Below are 17414 nucleotides of genomic sequence, written 5' to 3'. Positions count from 1 at the left end.
GAACCGGGCTGTGTGAGGGGGGGTGAGGGGGAACGGGCACCAGAGGGACGGGCATCGAGTTACTAACAAGTGAAAAATCAAACGGATACAGCAAGTGGGATGTTTTAAGACGGGGTTGGATTGAGACTTAGGCACAAAACTCGGCTTGTTCTGGAAATAGAGTTTACTTATTGCATGCTCATCGTGACAGGAAAAGTATGTTAAGCACAGAAGGCAGTCAGTACTTCTGCCTTGAAGAACACTGTAATCAACAACGGATTCCATCTGATTGCCTGGGTGACAGGAAAGCAAACTGAAATAAGGATTACACAGAAAGGGGTCGATAACAAACAGGCTTCCAGCGCTACGACTGAGGCAGCAATGGGAGATAATGAACTATTTGCAGCAGGTCACCTGTGATAGCTTTCTCAAGAAGGCTCTTTGAATTCTCCACTTATTGAGGAGGAACCCAACGTTAGCAGAGATGTGCCATCAAGGTGACGTGAAAAACATCTGTTACAAGTTTCCTGGAGCTGAGTTCAAGTCTACGGATCATCCACAACACCTCAAAGTGCACTTTCTTGAACGTCTGCTATTCAGCAAAGGGCACACGGGTTTCAGCTGCTGTTCTGCACTCATCCAACAACATACACTTGAGAAATATATCGCTGCATCCAAAGAAAAGCCAAAAGCTGGGCTCCACAATAGCAAAATAGAGAACTATGTAACAGGGCCGCTACCTGCTGACTAGCAGCTCACAAACTGCTCCCAAGGCCTCAACTTGGAGCTCTCAGCTCCACAGAACATCCAAACTGAAATTCTTTTGAATTATTTTACTATCGAACTCAACTGGAAGACAGAAAATAATAACAACGGAGCAACAGTTACAGCCAGGCAGAGCAGCTGAACGCCAGCTGGAAGTTAAATACAGTCAATACTGTTAACTCGAATGGCTTTTCCCCCTTTTGGTTTTACTTTCTCCAACATAACTGTCTCCTGCACTAATAATTTTTGAATATTAGGTGCTTAGAATCAGACTCCAGTCAGTTTGCACATGAAAGTTAAATAGCAGTAAATGCAGGCAAGACTGTGTAAGTTACAGGCTACCAACAACAAGAAAACAAAAATGAACAGAAGTAAATGCGAGCCCACAACCATTTCTGCCATTGGCATCTATGAGAGATTCCTGCCTCTGACTGTGGAAGAATGATCCTTTCTTTCCCCTTTGCCTAAGAAAGGGGTTACTCTGTGAGAGGATGTGAGAGAGGGAAAATGCCTTTGCAAGACTAGCTTATCTGGTTACAATCCTGTTAACTGCCAGGCAAACAATGCAATTCAACAAATAAACCACATTCCAGTCATGTCCTTCAGTTTAACACAACCCTTTGGTTTAACAGAACAGTGCCTGTGCCTCGTAAAGCCTCAGTCTCACAGTCAGACAAGCAGAGATAGAGACACACTTCTTTGCTTCCTCTGGGGATTACACAGTCCCCACCAAAGGCTCTGAATTCTCGTTCTAGGACCATCAGTTACTTTGAATCTCAAACAATAACAGTATTTACTTTCCAGCGTGAAAAAAAAAACAACAAAAAAACAGCTTGAAAATGCAAGTCCTAGAAAAGAAGCTATAGTCGAGAAAGGACTAAATATTAAGGTCTAGAGGAGTAAGGTGTTTAAACTTCTCAACAACATTCACAGTACATTTTAATAGTCAGTTTTGGTCACTCTTGCGGCCCAACCCTCAAAACCATCAATTCTGTAACTTTTTGAATTGAAGCCTGGCCTGACACAGGGATAAACATTACCATGGTTTTCATTCCAATTAGTGTAACCGTGTGCCTGTGGTTCTGCTGTTCTACTCAGGGCTTTTAAGCATCTGAAGGATTGTCTTTTGTCTTCTCTTAGGCACTGAATGAACATCATTTGAATCATTGGTGTTAACAACACAATTCAAGACTTTCCCACTGCTGGGTGATTTCATTCGGACCCTGGTAGGAGACTGCCAGTTTTCATCGCAAGAACCTTTCCGACCCTTGTGGTGATTTGTTTCACTCTGCTTTTTCGATTGTTTTGAGTCCTTTGCCATCTTAGAACTTCCTTTTCTAGAAGAGTCTTTCACAGATTGAGGTGTTTTGGCACGAAGAAGGTATTCATCTGGAGATCCTTTCTGTCGGTTAAGTAACCTCTCCTCCTTGTTGAACTGCCTTTGCAGCTGCAGAGCCAGCAGCCTGTCCTGCTCCTCTTGCACGCGCCTTTCATGGAGCTCCTGCTCAAAGGCTTTCTGCATTTGCAAATAAAAGTCACTTTTCCACTCCGCTTCCTCCTCCAAAGTTTCTGGGAAAGTTCTTCTCTTCTTGTCAAGCATATCCAAGTCAGCATCAACCACTGCTTCAGCTAGTGGTTCTGAAGACTTTCTTTTGGGAGCCTCCTTAGTGTTTGGCAGACTTTCCGGTTTCCTTTCATCTTCATTTCCAGCCACCTTTGTGTGATCACCTATTACACTTTCACCATCAGACGTGGAATTTATTGCTGGCTGAATACAAGCGCTTGTTTCAGCACAGCTTTCAAGGTTTCTGCTTTCTACGTGAGTTAAAGTGTCACTGTCCACCACTATTCCATCTTCTCCTTTGGATCTGGGAAGAACTGCTCTATCCCCTTCTCCTCCTGCAAACCCACAAGTTGTATTTGGAAGTTCATCTCTCAGACAGTTTGACTCATGTGCATTTTTTTGCTCAACAGTCGTGGTCTTCTCTGAAGCTGAAGCATTTACAAAGTTAATGTATGTCTGCATAAACAAATCATGATCGCTGGAACATTTGGTCACACCGCTCAGCTGTGGGGACAGCGCTGGCATTTCCTCTTGCTCATCTTGCCCCTCAGTGCTGCTGCCTTCATTGATACTGATCTGAAGAAAGGAGACCTCTTATTAAATGCATTTATTAAAAGTTAATGGATGCAAGTAAAATGAAAATCTCTTTCATCATAGCTGCACTGCTCATAACTCTGGGATATTAATTTGGATTCTTCTTTAAAAAGAATGAATAAACAGCATTGTTAAATAAGTATTCAGAACACTCTGCAGAAGCACAGCTAGAAGACTGAACTTTCCACTTACAGGAATCACAAATACTGAGACAGCTCATGAAATAGATATATAGATTGCCCAGTACTGATAGCAGTTGCTATAGGCAAAGCGGAGAGTAACCTGCAATCACTAACACTGAGATTAGTAACAAAATGATTCTAGTACCACACAGCCAGGGTCAGTCCTGCCTCCCTCTGTAGCTCTGGAGAGTGAAGCTGATCGCGATTTGTCACGATGCTTTGGAGTCAGATACCTGAAAGGAAAGAAAAACAAACCAAACCAAGGTATACTACTTATACTTCTTAAAACCTTTTTGCTTTCTTTGCATTGACAGTTCCTTACATTAATCATGATCTCAGGTTCGTTCTGACAATAACAAGAGGGGTAAGTGTATCTCCACATTATAAGGTGATGTTTCAATATTCAGTAGCCTAATTTGCCCAAATTACACAGGGAAGTCAGGCTGCAAGATTCCAAGGAAGCACACAGAACAGAAAGACACTATAATGAGAAACACAGCACTCACGATAAAACAGAAACTTGGCTTTCTTACTTTTGAATGTCTCCAGAGTTGCTTGGTTTGTTCTTCATCTTGCACAGACTCGCTGGGGGTGATTCACATGAGAGGCTGTCTCCTCGTGAAGAGCTGCTGAGCGTGTGTTCTCCCAAACTTTCATTCTTCAATGACAAAGAAAAACAGCATCACATAAAACCAACCACAACACAAACACGTGAACTACTTCTGTCCTTCTGCTATAGAATTAGTTACTTCTGACCAAGCAATTCCTGAAAACAAATGAAAAAAAAACCCAAACCTACATTAAACATTTTCAACCATCATCGTTTGTTCCTTTCTTCAGTACACGAGGATGGAGACCTCAACTTCTTCCAAAGCAGAATTGTTAAATCCATGGGGAAAAGGAAATAGCCAGAAGGAAACTAATGTCTGAAGATGTTTTGCAGCACAAAATTCCTACACCCATTCATTTCAAGTACCTACTATGCAGGTAGAAATACTTGGAGGTATTTCACCCTCATGCTGGTTCATCAAAACTTCACCAGTGTCAGTTTAGGAGCTGAAGTACTGACAGCAGCTTTCAAATACAAGTCAAGCAAATTTAAGTCATTCAGAGGTTTAACTTTTTCTCCAAAAGGTCTAAACTTGCTTACACTAAATGAACGTTAGAAAACGTCCCCTTTCATGTCAACTCACCAAGCTGTTACTGAGCTGCCATGCCAACTTCTCGTCTTGTTTAAGCTGCTCCTCCATCTCCTTCCGTCTTTCTTCTGCCAATCTGTGCTCTTCCTCTTCTTCTGCCAGCAGCTTTTGAATGTATTCCTCACTCGCTTTGTTCTCTTCCTGTTCATGTGCTCGCCTTTCTGCCTCCACCTGAGAAGGAATTGTGTTTCAAGGTATGAAGGTGCTACTACAGCACCGCGCTTTGCATCAGAATCTCTTCACTAACACTCCTTCCACAGGAACAGTTCAAATGAAATCACTCCAGCTGTCTGACTGGACTTCCCACAGAACGTGCTTGATCAGAAAAGTTTACAAAAGTTCCAAGCCCTCAAGCCTCTGAATAAAGAAAACACAGCCTTAAATAGAAGTCTATTCTTCAGCCTTGCTTTTGAGTGGTACACTAAGCCTGCAGTACGAAAGCCTGACCAGTACCTGAAGGTGGCATAAACTGAAACTGCCACAAGAAAATGTATCCATAAGCCAACACACACAGCTGAATAAACAAGCGTTCTTACAGTTTAAGTCAACCCTGCATCTGAACTGAAGGCTGTCACCTTCCATTGTCAGCAATAGCTGTTAGCTCTTGCTGAAGAGCACACATTTTGTCCTCCCTCTATTCTTTCCACATGATATCCAGATCCCAGCAGTGGCAGTGCAGTTTAGCATCATAGCCAGGAGGGGAATCCCCTTCTGAGATAGGTTTACTTCTGGCTGATAAGTTCCACATCTCTGTATGGTTGGTTTTTTCTCCCCTTATTCAACATTTCTTATATGTAAAGTCTATAGAAACTTCTTACATACCACTTTGTGACTACGTAACCTTCTTAAAGTCTCTTCAGTATAGGATAAAAATGGAATTCCTGCATCAGGAATGAGCAGCATGTTCTTGTAGCAGCAATGCCCTCTTAAATACCTTCCTCTTCTTGTTAAATAACATTTCACTTCTTTGTGGGAACAATTAAAACAACTAGATTCAAAGCATTCGGCACTTTTCCATCCATTTTTAGACTTACCTTGCTAACCTCGGCTTCATATTCCTGTCTGAGTTCCCCAGGTTTGCTCAGCTGGTGTTGTGGATGGGGGACAAAAACTAATGGAGAGGAAGGGGGTAATAAAAAAGAGTGAGCGACAAAAGCAAGATCGTGACAGTCAGCAATAATATATTTTCACATTTCCATACCTTGTCACGGGAGCGAGTTTGGAACAAGGTAAAATAATACAAAACACAACAGATAAAAGCTACAGAAAACAAAAGGCAAGTCCTGTTCACAGGACAGCTCTGGCACTGCACATCTATGCACGTATCTTCTTTCACATCATCCAAAGATATATACTAAAATCCCTTTGGTAAAGCACAGGACAAGCGACAAATTTTACTTACTTTCCTCTTCCAAATCCTGTCCGTTCATTCTACGCTCACATTCTTTTGGATATTTCTTCTGAATCTTCTCCCAGAGCTCCCAGTTGATCAGAGTATTCCTACGGGCATTATATCGTGCCCAAGAAGAGACTCGACGGCGACAAAAAGGGCAACAAAGACTGGCATTTTCAACTGTCAGCTGGAAACAAGAATTACAGATGGTGTGGTTGCAGGGCAGGGTCACGGGCTCCACAAAGACCTCCATGCAGATCTGGCAGAGGCAGTCATCTAAAGAAAGAGGAGCCTCCGATTTCTTCGACATATTGACTTGAAGCTCAGGAATGAGACAAATTAACAGCAGGACCTGAAAGCAGAAAGAAACATGATGTTTATTGTTTTGTTTTTTCCTTTTACACCAGAAAACTGTTTTCCAACTACATTACAAAAAGCTCAGCGTATTGAAGAGAGCTGGTCACTATTTGACTTACAGAGGAAGATGAAGGTCTTAACAGAAGTCCCTGTGAAGCAAGGATTCCTACTGCAGTCCCCTAGCTGCCACAGGTACAGCACGGAGATGGGAACGTGGGACAATGAGGTAAAGAAAGTCTCCCCGTGTTTATTTTCTCAGTTACAAGCTAAGGTCATGCTTGGTGGATCTTATCACAGTTACTGAATCAACTTTCAAATGAGTCCAGCTTAGCTCCACGCCAAGGTGAAATACAACATTCTCCCTACGGATCAGAGGCTTCTCCTTAGAGAGAAGGATCTTCCACAGTCCTTGCTTAAGCCGGAAGGCAAAAGTCAAAGTGCTTTTGATGTCTTACAAACATAAGCACAGATCTAAGCGATGTATTCAGTAATTCAGTGCCTCCCACCACGGGGATCACCCAGCCCTTCTGCCACCAACACTCCTCAAATGGCTTTTCAAATGGTTTTTCACTTCACCCAGAACTGGTGAAACAGAAAGTAAGAACAGAAGACACCCCCTGCAGCAAAAGAGGCAAAGATATGATTTTTCAGGCTGCAAAAACTAAGAAACAAATAAGACAAAAAAGGAAACCTCAGGTGATTGCATAAAGACAGAGGGTTCTGACTGAGGGGCCGTGACAGTTTGACCCCGGATAACCCACAAACGAAGCTGACACTGAGACAGAGGCATTCGAAGGCGGCTTCTGGTGGTTCTGCTCTTCCTTAATACAACAAGTCTTTTATTTCTCAGGAGAGAGGGCAGATAAATGGAGACAGCGAGCTGTACGGCTCTGTACCAAAGCACGGCGCGGATGTACCTCTGCAGGGCCGGGACTGGCAGACACACACGGAGCGGGGTGAAGGAAGGCCTGCGGGTCCAGGAGAAGGGCGGGGATCCTCACGGGAGGCTGCGGGCCGGCCTGATACAGCGGGACGACGGACCCGCGGCTCCGCGCCGGGCCAGGCCGCGCTGCCGTCAGCCCGCCAAACCGCCCCGCCTCACACACACACACACAGCCCGCCGCGCTCACCTCCTAGTTCCGGCGCTCACAACCCGGCACGGGCCGCGCTCCGCCCTCACGGCCGCGAGCTGCTCCGCCCCGAGGGAAGGCTGGGCTCGTTGTGCTCCGTGCGGGAGCTCCGGGGAGGCTGCAGCGAGTAGGAAGAGCCGCTGCAGCTTCCGGCTGTGTGGATCGGAGGTTTCTATTACGGCTGCTGTGTGGCCGCTGCCCGCACCACAGCGGTACTTCAGCAACAGCTGCTCCGCTACCTGATCGCAGCGTGCCCGCTTGGAAGGCAGAACGCCTCGTGATATCAGACTGTAACCTCAAAGTGACAGAGTTTGCTCACAGTGCAACCTGCCGGCCTCACTAGCAGAAGGGAGGCAGAACATCCGTGTTCTTTATTCCCCATCCCTGCTCTCTGGGATGTGGTGTGGCTCTTTACCATGCAAATATGCATTTCAAATCAAACCAACCTTACTGTTTCCATAGCACATGGTAATTCAGGCTGTTTAAATACACACTGAAGTGTCTGTACCACCTGCAGGTGCAGGGCTCAGTGCAGCTGGTGCTGGCCCTTCCCTGCTGCCCACCTGTCCTCCAGCGCTGATATCCACGCTGCATCCTGGCTCTTCTCCTTCTCCAGGAGCTCAGCCTGCACCTCAAACTTCTGTGCCAGCTTCTGCAAGCTCGAATCCAGGTCTTGGAACCGTGTCTCCAAGGTTTGCAGCCTGCTTTCTACTCTGGGGAGTGGGAAACAAGCATTTGTTTAGGATCTGGGCCTCAACGCACTGTGCTTTATGCATGTGGTGACACACTGCACTGAACAGACCGAGCTGCCCTCAGTGGCTTTTGTGCTCTGCTGGCTTTTCCTGCTTTGGTTTTCCCTTTTAGTATGGTGGTTCTTCAGCTCAGCAAATGCATGAGGGGAGGACCTTAGTGAAACAGCAGTAACAACACTGCAGTAACAAGTAACAACTGCTTCATAGCTTGATATCTGCTGTAGTTTTCCTTATTAAAAACTGTATCTTTGCACTCTCTTACATTAACATCCTAAATATGGTGGGGTTTCTTTTGGAGTTTCAGCTTCCTTCATACAGCCTCTGCAGGAAAATAAATCCTGCTCAGTTGAGAGCTTGCCATGTCTACCAGAAAGGAAGAGGGAATGGAACGCTTTGTGCTCATTGTCCATTCTTTGCTTTACTGGAGGGTTTGCTGGGCTTCTTTCATCCTGGTGGTGGTTTTTGTGAAGATAATGCTCTGTAAGGTTGCCTCAGTTCACTGTGTTGTGTCAGTGTCCCATATCTGGAAGTTCATTCCCAATCTCTCACTTACAGCACAACTACAGCAGAGCACAAACCAGATTTTCCTGTTACCGACGCTCCTGTCAGCACTTTGTGCAGCTACCAGCCCTTGTTGATCAAGCACTTGCACAGAATCCTGCAGCTGCCAGGACCACAATCTGGCAAGGACGGTGTTCATGACGTGCTGCAGCCCTCTGCTCTGCCCCCTCCCTCTCCAGCAAATAAAGGAGAATCAGAGGATTGTTCATGAACCACCCTCTTCCTACATACACACTGTATTTATTTACATCCTACTACCCGTGAACATTTCCGAAGTAAAGGTTATGTTGCTAACAAACCACAGCATAATCTTGTCTCCTCTCCCCCTGCCCCAGTCCTGTTTGCCACTCATCCCCTAAGGCAGCATTAGCACAACCCTTTAAAGACCTGTTTAACGTCTTGCTCAGGGAGCGCAGGGATATGCTGTCTTTAGCCATCGTCCTGGAGAAGTCAAGCAGTGGTGGGCTCCAGTCCTCCCCTGAGGCAGTCAACACCACGGATGGGGGCTCTGACTCCTGCTGGAGGGTGATTGCACTGGGCTTTTAATAGACCGTACATCCAAATATAGCTGACAGATGCACAGACACATGCTCCTGAATGTACCACACATCGAATTACACAACTGGACCTCTGCTTCTGACACACTGATCTCATCTGTCTTTCAGACATAAAGGGAATAATGAGAAGGGGGAAATGTAGTCCGCTTGTTTGCTGCTCAGGTTTATTTATCTATACTGCCTTCAAGCTCATCTCCTGGGCCATAGTCTCCTGCTTTTAAAGGCTGTGCAGATTGTTGTTGGGTTGTTCTTTGGATGAAAAGCCAGATTTGAATGAGAACAACTTGTACATGGCTGCAGGGAGCTGCTCCTGAGGGCGAATAATGAAAGCCACTGAAACCTCACCCATAAATATTTGCAGGAGATGGCTACGCAAAACCCTTGTTTCTAACACAAAACTTGTTTCTAACAAGCTGTAACCGCCAAATTTGGCTTGCAGTGTTTTTAGCAGCCTTGGGAAAGCCATGGAAGTACTTAGGTTAGGCAGAACAGTGCATTTGTCCCTTTGTATTTACCCCATGGCCTATAAATACACTTCTTGACAAACTTTTGCACAGCACCTACATTAGGCAAGATTAGAATGAATATAAACACATGGGAGCAGCGAGAGAGAGCATTTATTAAGACAAACATAAGAGCAATTTTTCTCTCTGAGAAAAACAACTCAATGCAGACGACGGCCGACCCAGCAGACAGATGCCAACACTTTCCCCATCTTCTTTACTGTTGACAATGGCTACTAATTCGATTACTTGCTAGTAAGTTAAGGCTTCTCTAGTCTCATATGCAAAAGAATGCAAACCATATTTCCAAGAGATCCAGCTCAAGTTGGCTGCGGCACTATTTAATAGGGAAAGTAAAACAAAGCACTGGAATTGTTTGAAGCAGAAGGAACTCAATTCCATCTCTGTTACTGGGCAGCATCCTCATTTAGCATAGTGGATTTCCCTGTTCAGTTTATTCCTGCAACTTCAGTTCTGTCCTTACAGTTATGAACTAATGGCCAGCCTACAAGAAACAGCTGCAGTGAGCACCACCAGCTGCTGGAGATGTAACACAGGTCAATGACATCGTGAGCATCTGTGAGAGCACAGCGAATCCGTGGCCATTCCTGAGAACGCAGGAGGCCTCGTTGTTCATTTCACTGCCAACGGATTTAACTGGAATTGCATTTTGAATGCAGAGAAATGATTCTTCCCCACAATTTTCTGTTTCGATGCCTAAGACTCTAGCAGCGGATAAACAGATATCGAGCTACTCTGATCAGCAACTAATACTCTCGTGGAGCCTTTGATCTCCGTGCACGTGATCCAGTTCACCTTGTCTCCATGCTCGATGGTTAGCTTTGGTAGAATCCCAGCACGTTCACTTGAAGCCACTTTGTTGAGCTTTCCGTCTTTTCTGGCAGCTGCTTGGCCCTTCCTTTTATGGACTGACTTTGCTGGACTTTTCTGCTGCTTTCCAATGTCGCTGCTGACATCCCAGAGCAACACCTTCCCATCGTTTCCCCCAGTCAACAAGCAGTATGACTCTGGCATGAAGAGCACCTGCGATACCCCCAAACTGTGACCTTTAAACTCCAGCTCATGTTCAAATTTGAGACCGGTGATTCGGAATATTCTGACTTTACCATCTTGAGCTCCGCAGCCAAAGACGTTGCCGCACGATGCGACGGACAGGGAATGTGCAAGTGGAGGGTTAAAGAGCTGCCCGGCTGACTGCAGACTGTCTTCCTCTGTTCCACACTCCTGCAGGTTTATGGTCCACAGGGGACGAGCCTTCTGCAGGTTCCACAGCATAACCTTGGAAAAGATCAAAGGAATCTGTCATTTACCCATTTCACTTCAAAGAACACCAGCCGTAGTTCCCCTAACACCGCCTGAACCACAGAGACCTTTGTACAAGTGACAGTTTGCATCTCGGGCTAAAACAGGAACGTGGTCAGACCTCAACCACTGGAAGGGAAGTCCTGGGGGGTGGGGGGGGTTCGGCCCAGAGCACAGGAGCTGAGCAGAGGCCTCGTGTCAGCTGCAGCTCATAGGGAGCAGATGGGCAGCGCTGAGCTCAGCTCGGTGTGACAGCGACAGGGCCCGAGGGAACGGCACGGAGCTGTGCTGGGGAGGGGGCACCGACAGGGTGTGCCACACAGTTCCATGGCAGTGGGCATGGCCTAATGCTGGAGCTCAGGGAGTGCTATGAGACTTTGGGTTTGGGTGGTGCTGCATGAGGCTGGGGGTTGGTCTCTGTGATCCATGTGAGTCCCTTCCAACTTGGGGTGTTCAGTGATTCTATGGCATGCTAAGTACCAAGGTTCCCCTTGACAAGGCAGAGAAGTGTAAAAGGCAAAGAACATTCAGCACGGAATTCCGCAGGGGGTGAGCTCAGTAACACGCTCAGAGCAGCCAGGTAGTTCTGTGTGCGTTCAGCACTCTGGCTGCCATCTGCTCTGCCTTGGGCACTTAGTTTTCCTCAGGCAGCTCTGCCCGCAGCCATTCACTCGGTGTAAGTGCAGGCTCCACACGGTGGGACAGCACTGCTGCGGGCACGGCTGCTCCGCGCTGCCCCTGCATTGCCCCGTGCCGACCACATCCACGCTGCGATGAATGAAGCTCGGCACGACCCCGCGCCGCAGCTGGGCCCCACGCCCTGACCCGGGTGGCGCAGCGCGCAGCCCGGAGCCACCTGCCCCCATTACAAAGTCACCTGCATGTCCAGCCCGCACGACACGAGGCTGCGCGGCCTCTGCGGCCGGAAGGCGACGGAGGAGCAGATGTTGTGGTGCCGCAGGGAGCGGATCACTTTGTTGCCGTCCAGATCCACCACCTTGACGGCCCCGGAATCGTCCGCCGCGGCCAGGAGGGTCCCGTCGTGGCTGCTGGCCAGGCAGTCGATCTCGTCCTCGTTGAAGCGGAGCCGCTCCACGGGCTCCCGCGGTGCCCGCACGTCCAGCACCGCCACGGCCGGGCCGTGCGCGGCGTACAGGAGGTGCGGGCGGCGCGGGGAGAACGACAGCGCCGCCACGTCGTGCTCGGCGGGGTTGAGGCGCAGCAGCCCCGCGGACACGCCGTCCCGGCCCCACAGCGCCAGCTCGCCGCGCTCGGCCCCCGAGGCCACGGGCCCGTCGGTGCCGGCGGCGATGCAGAGCACGGAGCCGCAGTGCGCGCCGTGCCACCGGGCCGCCATGATGGCCGGCAGCGCGGGGACGCCGCTCTCGGGGCGGACGCCGGCTCGGCGCATGCGCGGCGGGCGGCTCGGGGCGGGCGGTGATGGCGGCGCGCGCCCCCTCGCCTTGAGGCCTCGGCCGGGCGGGCGGAGCGCTGGGCACCGACCCGCCGCTACCGGCACCGCCCGCTGACGGGAAGGGAAGAAGGGAAGGAAGGGCAGGAAGGGCCGCTCGGCTCCCGCGGCGCCGCCCCCCCACTGCCCCCCGGTCCAACCCCCTGCGCGGGGGGCGATGGCGGCGGGGCCCGGCGGCGGGGCGGCGGGGGCAGCGGGGTGGCGGCTGCCGGGCCGGGTGCTGGAGCTGGTGTTCTCGTACCTGGAGCTGCGCGAGCTGCGGAGCTGCGCGCTGGTGTGTAAGCTGTGGCACCACGTCCTGCACGGCGACGAGAACAGCGAGGTGTGGCGCAGCCTGGCCGCGCGCTGCCTGGCCGAGGAGGCGCTGCGCACCGACATCCTCTGCAACGTGCCCACATACAAGGGCAAGGTGAGCGCCAAGCCCGAACCCCCCGCGCGGCCGCGACGCCCCCCGCGGCCTGACCCCCCTGTTGGCTCCCCCCGCCTTAGGTCCGTGCCTTCCACCACGCCTTCAGCACCAACGACTGCTCCCGGAACGTGTACATCAAGAAGAACGGCTTCACTCTGCACCGCAACCCCATCGCCCAGAGCACCGACGGCGCCAGGACCAAGATCGGCTTCAGCGAGGGCCGGCACGCCTGGGAGGTGTGGTGGGAAGGGCCGCTGGGCACCGTGGCCGTCATCGGCATCGCCACGAAGCGGGCGGCCATGCAGTGCCAGGGCTACGTGGCCCTGCTGGGCAGCGACGACCAGAGCTGGGGCTGGAACCTGGTGGACAATAACTTGCTGCACAACGGGGAGGTCAACGGCAGCTTCCCGCAGTGCAACAACGCGCCCAAGTACCAGGTGAGCGGGCGGCGGGCCCTCCCAGCGCTCCCCGGTATCTTTATCTCAGCAGGTATCACGGCTGTTCACACAACCCCTGTGCGGTTGGGTTGGAAGGCGCCTTACAGCCCACCCTGCTCCCAACCCCTGCCGTGGGCTGGCTGCCCCCACCGGCTCAGGCTGCACAGGCCCCATGCAGCCCGGCCCTGAGCACCTCCAGGCTGCAGGAGGATGGGGCACCCACACTGCTCTGTGCATGATTCCTTTGTTTCTGCCTTCTTTCTCAAATACCGAGTGGGTGTTATTAGAACACCGCATCCCCCGCTGCAACAAAAGCTGGCACTGCTCTCAGGAGCATTAAAGGGCCCAGCAGATAGACATATCAATAGACATATTGATGGTGGGTGTTTCACCCCTGTGCTGTATGCACTGTGAGCACAGGCCATGCTGACATAGGGTCCTCCTATGCCATGCGCTGCTTGCTGGCTCTCTGGGCTCCTTCCCATGGGTGACATCCTTTGGCTGGGCCCTGACGTGTGGCTGATTTGGGGTTATCAAAGCACAGGTGCTGCTCTGCTGTTGTGCCTCGCAGCGAGTGTTTATCTTTGTTCTAGTTCCTGCACAGCTGCCTTTGGACTGATGGTTTTCCTCACGTTGCATCTTCAGCCGTGTTGCAGCTCAATTCCTATCTCACAGCGTCACGGTTTGGGATGAATAATGCCTTGTGCTTCAGCTGTACGTGAAGATCTTGGCATTAACTCAAGGCTGATATTTCTACATCCCATATAAAAGCTCACTGCCGAGCACTCAGCTCAGTCTGGAAATGATATCTGCCATTTTTGCTATTGAGAAGTAAATGTGGATCAAAGAGAATTGGCCCTTTCCATCCCTGCCCATTGGCAGCCCCTTCCTGCTGCCCCTGTCTGGGCCTTTCTGTGCAGCAGGATGAGGAGAGGTTTTAAAGCCAGGAGAGCTCCCATGGGGCCTGCAGGCTGAGCTGCGCTTCCTTCTTAAGAACTGGTGAGGGCTTGAATCAGCAATTTGTATTTGCTAAGATGTAGAATCACAGAGTTGTACACAGACGGTCACCTGCTCATAGGAGACACGCTGCAGGGAGACACGCACTTGTTAGCATTGGTTAGAAGCAAAATATATTGGCTGGAAGGAATCCCTGGCGCTGCGGTTGTCTGGTGGAGGAGCAGAAGTTTGTGCTATCTCATGCTGCATTTGCTGCTGGTGCCTCTCCCTTCTGTTTATATTTGAAAGCAGCAAGCGCAGGATAAACGTGGGGAGCATCCCATGCACCCTGCCCCAAACCTGTTGCATTTGGTGTTGGTTTTACCCACACGTGTGTATCTATACTGTAGGTTTTGTGTACCCATCTTGCCAAAGCTTTGCACTGAATTCTTTTCATGCCTTAGTAAGGGAGCACCGCCGTCAGCTTGTGCCATCAGAATGTGTTCTGGGGATACTCCACACCTGGCTTTTACCTTTAAAACAACTCATCTAACGTTGCTCTTGGTAGGCTCTGCTGGTCACTGCTGGCAACAGAGCCCTGGTAACTTGGGGCTATTGGAAATGTTCAGGCTCCTGCTGTGTTCTGGAGCAGAGCTCTTGCTTGTGCTGCTGCTGCAAGGTCCACTTTGATGGGCTGTGTCTGATGCTGGGAGGGTGCTTAGGCCTGGGCTGCCTGCAGGAACAGGCAGCAGATGTACGGGGTCCATACGAGAGGAATGGAGACATCTCTGTTGTGAAAGCACTGAGGAAAGCCTCGCTTTAACCTGATCTGCTGTGTTATCCACGGATTTTGCTTTGGTTTTTGGGTTGTTTTGTTGGTGTTTCCATCTGAATATATTGACTCTTTCCTCTTTTTTGTTTCTTCTCCCTCCTCTTCCCATCTCTGTTTCCAGATAGGCGAAAGGATTCGAGTTATCCTGGACATGGAAGACAAAACGTTAGCATTTGAGAGGGGCTATGAGTTCTTGGGAGTTGCCTTCAGAGGACTGCCCAAAGTTTGCCTGTATCCGGCAGTGTCCGCCGTGTACGGGAACACAGAAGTGACTTTGGTCTACCTGGGAAAACCTTTGGATGGATGACGGATGGTTTCGTTGGGGACGTGACGATGCGGATGATCGGGAGGAGAAATCTGCATGTTGGTTAGAGGGAAAGGTGTATTAGAGAACAAAATTAAGTGTGGGTGTGTGTCTGAGAACCATGGAGGGAAGCAGGCAGCGTTCAGACACGGAGGACCAGCCATACTTCAGGAATTAGAGCATTTCCTCTTTCTACCAGGCCAGGAAACAAAATCCTCAGGGTCGCAGTTGGTTGAGTGGGAAGCTGACACGTGCATGTTGCAACAGATTTTCATTGCTAGGATGGCAGCGCCTGACCTCACCTATTGAAGGAAGGATTTGATAGAAAAACTGCTTGAGGAAATGAACCCAAGGTTTGTAAGTAGTGTGTTTTGTGAAAGACTCCCGTTCTAAAACTGCTTGTTCCTCCCCTCCCCTCCTCGGGGCCGACGTTGGTACCGGGGAGAGCTGAGCCTGGTTGGGTTTTATTTCCACTTTTTAACATACCAAGAAGTGCGGTCTGACCGGGCTGCCCTCCTCTGGTATAACCATATCAAATGTGTGCAGCTATTTTTAAGTGTATTTTAAGAATTGTATATATAGAACGCGTCGGAAAGAACACTTACATCCAAATGAAGGGTTTGCTTTATTCTAAATGGGATATAATTTCTTGAAGGGGCTTCAACTCCAAATAACGTCCATGTAAGTGTGCATCTGTTGTGTTGTAGAGCATTTGGAAGTGCCCTTGTGGAGTGCGGTGCTGCGTGGATTCGTTTGCTGTGTAGTCTTTGCAGTGCTTTGTACACAGCAAATAACCAAGTTCTGCACCGGAACAGATCACGTGCATTATTACCATTGAAAGGGATTTAAAGCATTGCTTTGTTTGACGTGTTGCTCAGTGCTTGGAGGTGCTCTGGGTATGGAGCTCGCTTTCTCTTGGCTGTGTTAAAGAGACAAACGATACGGTGAGAGATGATGTTTTAAATGGTACTGAGAGCAACCGGCTGATGAAGTGGGACCGGCACCAAGTGAGTACGTTTATGGCAAACCAGTGATGAGCGTTGGGTCGGATTAAACTGCAGGGCTCGTTTGTGAGGAGGGGAAGCAAAATCCTGTCCTGTTTCAGAGCGTTGTGATCTTTGCTGAGGTGTGGGTGTGTTCTCTGTAAGACGTGGCTGCTGTGCTGGGTCGTGAGTCCAATTAGATGTAAGTAAACCCTGGGAACTTCGGAGGAGTTTTGTTCACAAAGATTGATTGCCATCCTTCAGACTGCGTCTTACCCTATAAATTATTTCCCTCTCGATTCGGTGTGGTGAAAGCTGAACATTCCTTAAGGGTGGGTTGGGGGGGGGGGGGGGGGAAAACTCACATAAAACTATAACTTATTCCTGGAGACCAACGCTGGCTGTACAAAGTATTACAATAAACTGCTATAATTCAGAAGGGCTCATCAGTGTGTGTTGTTGCAACGAGAAGGAAGAAACGGAGCAGCGGTTTGGTGTGGCAGAGCAAGACGTCTTATCGAGAGGAGGATGGTGGTGCTGGGGCTGCGTGATTTGCTGTGTGACTGTTGAGGAAGGGAGGACCTGGGGGTGCTGACAGGGAGCTCTATGGTTCAAATGACACCCTTTTACAGCTGGAATCTGCTGGGCAGCAGGGGAGGTGCTGTGCTCAGTGCTGCCCTGCTGCTGCAGGAGGTGCCTTGGAAGGTGCTTGTTGACTTCTTGTTCACCATCCTTGAAAATGACATGGACAGAGGAGGTAGCAGAGCCAGGGATGAACAATGAGCTCTGGGCATGGGAGGGGACCAGGCAGTGAGGTCTGACAGGACCTTATATTGCAGGAGAACAGGGAAGGTGGGAGGCAGCTCTCTTCTCCCCTGTGCACTGCATCCAGTGCTCTCCTAAGCCTGTCCCCATTCTCGGACTCTTGGTGTGATGAGGATCCAGCAGGTGTAAGACTGAATATGTGTGGTCAGACCCTATGCTGATGTATTCCTGCTTATCTTTTTTCCTTCTTCCCGTGCAGCTTTTCCAGCCTTAGCTGTAAGAATTGCTGACCCTGAAGCAGGCAGTGTCTCCTGGGATTCGTTTGGTGCTCGCACAGATGCTGTGTTGGGTTCTGCTGGGCTGGAATATCAGTGGGGATACAACTCGCTCTGTGGGGGAGATTACTCTTACAGCATAT

The 17414-nt window shown here is 49.7% G+C and overlaps 4 protein-coding genes across 8 annotated transcripts; 1 reads left to right on the top strand and 3 right to left on the bottom strand.

The window, feature by feature from the left end:
• Positions 1-145: 145 nt before the first annotated feature.
• Positions 146-7301, bottom strand: RNF168 (ring finger protein 168). Of its 5 annotated transcripts, none has more exons than XM_085512734.1 (8): positions 7164-7276; positions 6951-7052; positions 5686-6028; positions 5318-5394; positions 4278-4454; positions 3618-3742; positions 3230-3317; positions 146-2884 (listed from the first exon to the last, which is right to left on the bottom strand). In XM_085512734.1, the coding sequence occupies exons 3-8, from the start codon at positions 5984-5986 to the stop codon at positions 1835-1837; spliced, it is 1818 nt and encodes a 605-aa protein (XP_085368860.1). In that variant the 5' UTR covers positions 5987-6028; positions 6951-7052; positions 7164-7276; the 3' UTR covers positions 146-1834. The 5 variants fall into 5 exon arrangements, with proteins under 5 accessions (XP_085368860.1, XP_015726591.2, XP_085368861.1 ...); XM_015871105.3 differs by lacking the exon at positions 6951-7052 and adding an exon at positions 6533-6650 and having other exon boundaries at positions 7164-7183; XM_085512735.1 differs by lacking the exon at positions 6951-7052 and having other exon boundaries at positions 7164-7301.
• Positions 7302-7689: 388 nt separating this feature from the next.
• SMCO1 (single-pass membrane protein with coiled-coil domains 1) lies at positions 7690-9047 on the bottom strand. Its single transcript, XM_085512760.1, has 2 exons — positions 8864-9047; positions 7690-7876 (listed from the first exon to the last, which is right to left on the bottom strand). Exons 1-2 carry the CDS (start codon positions 8911-8913, stop codon positions 7690-7692), a joined length of 237 nt encoding a protein of 78 aa, XP_085368886.1. The 5' UTR covers positions 8914-9047.
• Positions 9048-9633: 586 nt separating this feature from the next.
• WDR53 (WD repeat domain 53) lies at positions 9634-12251 on the bottom strand. Its single transcript, XM_015871115.3, has 2 exons — positions 11737-12251; positions 9634-10835 (listed from the first exon to the last, which is right to left on the bottom strand). The coding sequence occupies exons 1-2, from the start codon at positions 12214-12216 to the stop codon at positions 10254-10256; spliced, it is 1062 nt and encodes a 353-aa protein (XP_015726601.3). The 5' UTR covers positions 12217-12251; the 3' UTR covers positions 9634-10253.
• A 26-nt stretch (positions 12252-12277) lies between these two features.
• Positions 12278-16667, top strand: FBXO45 (F-box protein 45). The gene is made up of 3 exons (XM_015871120.2): positions 12278-12739; positions 12820-13176; positions 15066-16667. The coding sequence occupies exons 1-3, from the start codon at positions 12488-12490 to the stop codon at positions 15249-15251; spliced, it is 795 nt and encodes a 264-aa protein (XP_015726606.2). The 5' UTR covers positions 12278-12487; the 3' UTR covers positions 15252-16667.
• Positions 16668-17414: the final 747 nt, after the last annotated feature.

Source organism: Coturnix japonica, chromosome 12 (genome assembly GCF_054131305.1).
Source record: "Coturnix japonica strain WE chromosome 12, WE-NBRP24, whole genome shotgun sequence".
Taxonomy (NCBI): domain Eukaryota; kingdom Metazoa; phylum Chordata; class Aves; order Galliformes; family Phasianidae; genus Coturnix; species Coturnix japonica.
Note: the sequence above shows the minus strand (reverse complement) of the source record. Positions and strands in the feature narration are given on the sequence as shown.